This window comes from Triticum aestivum, chromosome 3B (genome assembly GCF_018294505.1).
Source record: "Triticum aestivum cultivar Chinese Spring chromosome 3B, IWGSC CS RefSeq v2.1, whole genome shotgun sequence".
In the NCBI taxonomy this organism is placed as follows: domain Eukaryota; kingdom Viridiplantae; phylum Streptophyta; class Magnoliopsida; order Poales; family Poaceae; genus Triticum; species Triticum aestivum.
In genome coordinates this window covers 152,914,526-152,921,583 of record NC_057801.1, presented here as the reverse complement: position 1 = coordinate 152,921,583, position 7,058 = coordinate 152,914,526, and the positions used below count along the sequence as shown (strand labels likewise).

At 46.5% G+C, this 7,058-nt stretch overlaps 2 protein-coding genes across 3 annotated transcripts in view; one reads left to right on the top strand and one right to left on the bottom strand.

Annotated features, from left to right (window-relative positions):
- The first annotated feature begins 255 nt into the window (after positions 1-255).
- Positions 256-1,357, top strand: LOC123065080 (probable carboxylesterase 15). Its single transcript, XM_044488447.1, has one exon. The coding sequence runs from the start codon at positions 292-294 to the stop codon at positions 1,285-1,287; it is 996 nt and encodes a 331-aa protein (XP_044344382.1). The 5' UTR covers positions 256-291; the 3' UTR covers positions 1,288-1,357.
- A 494-nt stretch (positions 1,358-1,851) lies between these two features.
- The window catches only part of LOC123065079 (uncharacterized), a 6,358-nt gene continuing 1,151 nt past the window's right edge, over positions 1,852-7,058 (bottom strand). For both annotated transcript variants that reach the window (XM_044488445.1, XM_044488446.1), the window contains 2 exons: positions 2,295-2,858; positions 1,852-2,178 (listed from right to left, as the gene is read on the bottom strand). In XM_044488445.1, coding sequence (XP_044344380.1) covers positions 2,062-2,178; positions 2,295-2,858 — 681 coding nt within the window. In that variant the 3' untranslated portion in view covers positions 1,852-2,061. The remainder of the gene's footprint in view (positions 2,179-2,294; positions 2,859-7,058) is intronic.

The window sequence follows — 7,058 nt, the reverse complement described above, 5'->3', positions numbered from 1 at the left end:
GGATGTGGCGTGTGTCTCCTTTCTGTAATCTGATCTTACTAGTTAGCTTGAAAATCAATCCACACCTAACCGAACCCTAACCTTTCTGTAATCTTCGCCACATCCTCTCATGCGCTTCCAGCCTCTTTCACACCTCGAGAAGACCAGAGCTGCCACCAGTGCGAGCGTGCCGTCTGATCGACAGGAACCTTCGTGAGCACTAATAATATATATAAATCCGATGCCCCATTGATTCAGGAATCGCGACAACCTGCCGGGCGTCCGACGGCACCGATCCATCACACACACACGATGTCCGGCGAAGACACCGCAGCACCGCAGGTCATGGAGGACCTGCCGAGCGTCCTCAAGCTCCTCAGCGACGGCTCAGTCGTCCGCGGCGACGAAGCCGTGCTCTGGCCAAAGGACCCGTTGCCGGACGTCCCCGGCGTGCAGTGGAAGGACGCCATGTACCACGCGCCGCGCGGCCTTAGCGTCCGCGTGTACAGGCCGTCGCCATCGGTGACGACGGCCGGTGGCCCCAAGCTCCCGGTGCTGGTGTACTTCCACGGCGGTGGCTACTGCATCGGCTCCTTCGCGCAGCCACACTTCCACACCTACTGCCTCCGCGCCGCCGCCGAGCTCCCGGCGGTCGTGCTGTCCGTCCAGTACCGCCTCGCCCCCGAGCACCGCCACCCCGCGGCCATCGAGGACGGCGCGGCTTTCCTCTCCTGGCTGTGCGGCCAGGCCGAGCTCGGAGTTGGCGCTGACCCGTGGCTCGCTGAAACGGCCGATTTTGGCCGGACGTTCATCTCCGGCGCATCGGCGGGCACCAACCTGGCCCACCACGTCACGGTCCAGGTCGCCTCGGCGCAGCAAGACGTCCACCCGGTGCATATCGCCGGGTACGTCCTCATCTCTGCGTTCTTCGGTGGTGCCAAGCGGACGGCGACGGAGGCTGACCCCCCGGCGGACGTGTCCCTGACGGTCGAGGGATCCGACATGTTTTGGCGCATGTCGCTTCCGGTGGGGACGAACAGGGACCACCCGGTGGCCAACCCGTTCGGCCCGGAGAGCCCCAGCCTTGCGTCCGTGGTGGCGCCGGAGAGCGACGTGCTCCGCGACCGCGTGATGGGGTACGCCGCGAGACTGAGGGAGATGGGGAAGGCCGTGGAGGTGGCCGAATTCGCCGGAGAACAGCACGGGTTCTCTGTCCTCCGGCCGTTCGGCGAGGCAGCCAACGAGCTGATGCGTGTCCTCAAGCGGTTCGTGTACACAGATACCACACGTAATAGTACGTCCCACTGAGTGTTGAAGTGTTTGGTGATCTCCTGATCCTTTTGTGCAAGTCGTTTGATTTTTACTTGCAATAATGTAAATCCAGCCGCACAACCTAACGAACCATTTGATGGAAGAACTGCATTCTGAAAGTGGTCTGAAAAGTGAAAACCGTATGTGAGATGTTCTGTGCTGTCTCATTAGTGATGTTGTGGATGTGTTGAGATCTTTCGACTTTCTCCAGATTTCATTGAAACTAATATTCCTAAACTATTTCAACACAAAAGGACACGAAAACTAATATAAGCATAATCTTAATTCCTCATGACATAAATAATTTATGAGCAATTCGACTTCCCTAACAGCCGCCGTCGCTTCCTCTAGCTGCTGTCACCATCGCTGGTTTAAAATCCCTACCTCGGTCGACGGAGAGGGGACTGGCTCGGGTGTGGTTATCACGCCGGACGCATTTTGCACAATTCCTCTGCCGATGTGAGGGCTGACTCATCTATCTATGTCAAATTAACAATGGACCCTAGTTGGCAGAACGATGCAAAACATTAAAATGGATAAAACTAGACCAACTTGCTTAACTATGGTATAAACTAGGACAATTTTTATACTCCTCAAATAGGGCAAGAAATATCCCAAATTGACACTTAGGGAGTAAAATTTGGAATTCACTATGAATAACTTATGGCAGTAAGTGAAAGTAGTTCCAAGTCACTCACATATGACTCCTTCCTCATAAATATGATATCGAAAACAGAAGGTATTTGGAATTCTAAAATAGGGAGCACCAAGTCATATGTGAATGACTCCCTCGGGATGTTCTCTCTTGAGGCGAGCATTCTTCTTCGGTAGAAAGACATCCGACAGGACGGTCTTGGACTTGAGGGAAGCAGCAAATATCTCTAGTGCCTACATTAAAAGAATCCATACATACACAAACACACATAAAAAAAGTAAATCACCAACTTGAGCAAAACCACCACTTAAAAGTTCAAAGACTCTAAAGAAATTAGAGCACTGCGTACCTCTTCCTTGCCGATCTTCACTGTCTTTTCCTGCAAGGCGCTGAGATCCTTGATGCCCAACAGCGAGATCGTCGCGAAAAAAGAGGCCGAAGTCACGGACAGGTCATCCCCGACAGTGTACATGCCCACAGGTACCGGCGTGGTCCCGTTTTTTCCGGCGGCGACCGTCATAGCCCTGCGCATATAACATTTGCATCTAGGGCAGACTCTGTCATCTATCGCCGATAGATATCCACAGGCTCCACATGTGTAGGTGTCACCGTTGCTGAGTTGTGTGTCCAACAGCTGCTGTAGGAGGGGGAGCGCGGCGGGGTTGACGGCCGGGCTAAGGCACCGCATCTTGCTCTTGTAGTTCGCATCTAGCTTCTCCACGCTGTTGAGCACGTTGCTGATGCTGCCGACCAAGCGCTCCTTGGTCAGTAGGTCGAGGGCGGTGCCCAGCGGCAGGGACAGGAGGCCGGTGAGGAACTCCACGACGTCGCTTCCGGCCTCGGCAAAGCACACCTTCTGAGACTTGGTGTCGATCATGAGCTTCATCGATAACTCCATAGTAGGCGTGCTATTCTGTTGTAGTTCAATTCAAACCTTCTGAGTGAGCAACGTTAATTAACAAGAAAACATGCATCTCTGTATCATCGAAAAGAAGTTGATTTTTCCAAGAATTAAAGCAGATGGAGCAATACCATCTTTCTAAACTGTAACACAAAGAGATCTACGTGTGAGCAGAAAATTTCAGATTAGTGGATAATATGAAATGTAACCCACAAGCTACGTACAAATCACCCAACCAATACCACTAGATAAACATTTTTTAACTACCAAGATTTGTTGGAAATTTTATATTTCATTTATTACATGTAAATGGATGCTTTGTGTAATGCATATATACTACTTCCTCCGTCCCAAAATAAGTGTCTCAACTTTATAGTACTAGCTTTCGTACAAAGTTGTACTAAGGTCAAGACATTTATTTTTTGGGACGGAAGGAGTATTAAATGGTTTAGATTGTAAGAGTTTAGACTGGGGCTGAGATTTTAAGAGTTTTTCAACGTGCTTGTATGAATACCTGTTGGATAATGCTAGTGTTGTTAGTGCATGATTGTGTTGTTGTCCTAGTCCATATGATCTAACCCGTTCCTAGCTAGGTTAGTTAGGTACTTCTCACTCATGTACATGGGTATATATAATATTTTTCCCAGTATAAACTCTTACATAGTATCAACCTCTTTCTAATTATTGTGATACTCGTTTCCTCGCTTCCACACGTGCTTACCATGGACAACGCATCTTCCATCTCCTTCGGCGCCAACACCAACCCTCCCCCTCTACCCTTGCGATCCAACATGTGCCCATCCAGCAACATGTTCATGTTGCCCTTGACCTCCATTAATCCAACTACAATATGTGGTACTCCCTATTCATGTCAGTCTTCTGCACATACGGGCTCACCGACCACGTCGAATGCTCTGTCGATGACCGTATGCGCCTCACCGTCATTCATTATATATCTATCAACTCTTGCATCATCAACTAGGTGTATACCCATCTCCTAGGAAATCCTCGACATCATCATGAAGCCTGATGAGACTACGTACTTCCTCTAGCTTGTCGTTCACAACCTCTTCCTCAACAACCGTTCTCATCATGCAATATATGCCCTCCACAAATTATACAATTTCTACCAAGGTGGTCTCTCTATCACATAATAATGCAGCAAGCTAAATCATCTCACGAACACACCATGATGCATGTCGGCTAGAACATCACAAGCCAGGGCCTCGTCCTTAATTTCGTCAGAAACCTCAAGCTCTAACTTCAATATGTCTATCACCAGCAATCCCTTGCACGGGTTGTCATCCTTTCTAAATTGTCGTTCCATCCACGTCGAAGCCCATGTTGGCTCGTGTAGTCCTAACAACTCTAGCATTGAATTTTGGGGACAACATGAGTCACCATGGGCGTGGATGCGGAGGGTAGATTCGTCCTCCATTGCGTTGATGTGGGTGATGTTCCGCTCCTCTTGCTCGAGGAAGGAGCGATAGTAGAGGAAGGATGACGGCCCACGCAAGGACATGTTGGTGAAAGACCGACGATTGAAGCCTGATTTTAGGCCAGTGATGACATTGAGGACAACGCTCATTGGTGTGTGGTAGCCGACGATGTTCCGAAGAGTGTCCTCGAGCTACTTTAGCCTGCTACAATATGTCACAATGGAGAAATCACCTTGATAGAGACTATGGAATTTGTGTAGGTCATAGATCTCATGATGAGCACGGTTACCAAGGAAGAGGTTGTGGACGACAATCTGGGCGGAGTAGGTGGTATCATCGGGTCTTAAAATGATGGTGAGGGTCTCCTAGGAGGAGGTGGTGGTGTACACCCAATTGATGATTCATGAGTTGAATGATGTCCAATCGAGATAGGAGAGGCACATGCGGGCATTGGTGGAGTGTCAATGGTGAGGGCATACATGCGGAAGACCATCGTGGATATTCACAATGTGTAGTTGGATTCCTGGAGGTCGAGAATGATGGGAACATGTTGTCGGATTGGAACTTGCTTAATCGCAACGGTGAAGGGTTTAGTGTTTGCACCAGAGGATACGGAAGAGGCGTCGTCCATGGCAAGTAGGTGCAGAAGTGAGGAAATGGGTATCGCGCGATTTAGGAAGAGGCGGGTAGAATTTAGACTAGGAAGAAGGTTTTCCACACTATCAACTGTATTGATGGTGGAGGAATATATACCCATGTAAACGAGTGAGTGGTAGCCAACTATCCTAGCTACAAAAGGGTTAGATTCTAAGGACTAGGACAATAACATTAACTAACAACACTAGTAGCACAACGTGTATATGCAGGTTGACAAAGATATACCAGGTATAATTGAATTTTCTGTTAGGAACGCTAATTGCAAAGATATCCACATAGTATGGAACTTAACTGCACAAAAATTTACACAGTAAAAGACATGGTCATTTGCCCTAAAAGACTTAAATCCTAATTTAAGCTTTTGAGGCCTTAGGTGACCATTAAAACCCAGAAATCTCAAGACCAAATATAATTAATTTTAAGCTACAACCTTAGAAACCTAGCACTACATTGACTAACAGCTTGGGCAATTCCAAGATCAGGTTTTCATGCCAATTCTTACACCACATTTGGAATATTTCTTGGTAGAATAGGGCAAACTTCTTCAGTTATAGGGATTTATCTTGTCTTAAACACTCTTCTCTTGTCTTAAACACTCTCTAAGAGCAAGCACGAGAGTGTTTAATAGTGTAGTGTGAAAAAAGGCTTACACTATGGGACGGAGGGAGTAGTTATTAGTTTCTTCCTTTCTTTTTTGTACCAGTAGATGAATGTTGCAGCATAGTGGAAACTAGAACTTTGCTTTGGTACACCCCATAGAAAAGTTTACGGATGTAGATGCAAATTAAAGGTGAAGATTAAAATGTACCTCTTCAATTAAAAAAGGACAATATATTCTTTTGTATCCAAATCAATCTATTTTGTAGAAACTTTAGATTTTAGTAGGAAGATGCAGCAGAAACATGGGGCACGACATATGCAGCATAAACATGGAAGCAGATTTGTAGCACTTGGGTGCTCCACACCCCTATACAAACATTAAATTCAAAAGAGTACTGAGAAATTTGAAAAAAAAATGGGATTTCGGGATACGAAACCTGTGTTTCCGATCTACTCCCATGTGAAATTTCGTGAAAAAATACCAGGAAACGTATTCGTGGCAAAAAAGAGAAATTTCCTATGTATAGAAAAAAAAACTGTTTGGATGGATTTTTGTTCTGACAATATTTCTTTCGCCACGGATACGTTTCCTGGTATTTTTTAACGAAACTTCACACGGGAGTAGATTGGGAACCCAAGTTTCATACCCGAAATTTCAGATTTTTTTGATATTTTTTGCGTTTTATATTCGTCTAGGGGTGTAGAGCACCCAGGAGCTCCTGCGTATTTTTCGCATAAACATGGGATACAACATATGCAGCAGTAGGAAAAGACGACACAAACTAGTGCACAAATGAAGCAAGAAAGATAACATATGGAAAATGCAGTACAAAATATACATCACAAAAATGCAATAGAAACTAGAGTAAAGACGCCGCAGAAAAATATTGTAAAGGACTACAATGCAAAAAATACAATACAAAAAAACTCGTGAAAGCATATCATACCGGGGTGTCTAGTTTAAAGTTCCCGTCCAAACAAAAGGCAATGGTCAAAACGTATTTTGATTTGGATGATCTTTTGAGAGAAAAAAGACTTTCTGAAGTCTAGAAATGGACTTTAATTGTTGACATAATTTATTTCGGAAGCTAGCGTTTTCCAACCAACATACCAGTGAGCAGTGGCGGAGCGTGACAAAGAACTAAGAGGGGGTCAATTTCAATCTAAAGGAAAAATATGTACGAAAACAAGAGCTGTAGCATGCAGATTGGAGGACCGCGGCAGCAGCAAGCAGCCGGCGCGGTGGCCAGGAGGCCCACGGCGGTTGGCAGACGGCACACTAGGCCGGCTGGTGACAATGGTTGGCTGTCAAAGACCTAGAACTTAATCAGTATGGTCCATGGAGGCGAGTCGGAAGAAGAAGTTTTGGTAGATTATATTCAACAGTAAGGAGGAGGGACGAGCGTAACATTGGACGATGCGAGGCTGATCGATGCTTTGGGCTGGGACATTTTCTACACTGGGCTAGACCTGAATGATTACTAGTACTAAATTTTGATTTCCAGTTTTGGAAGGG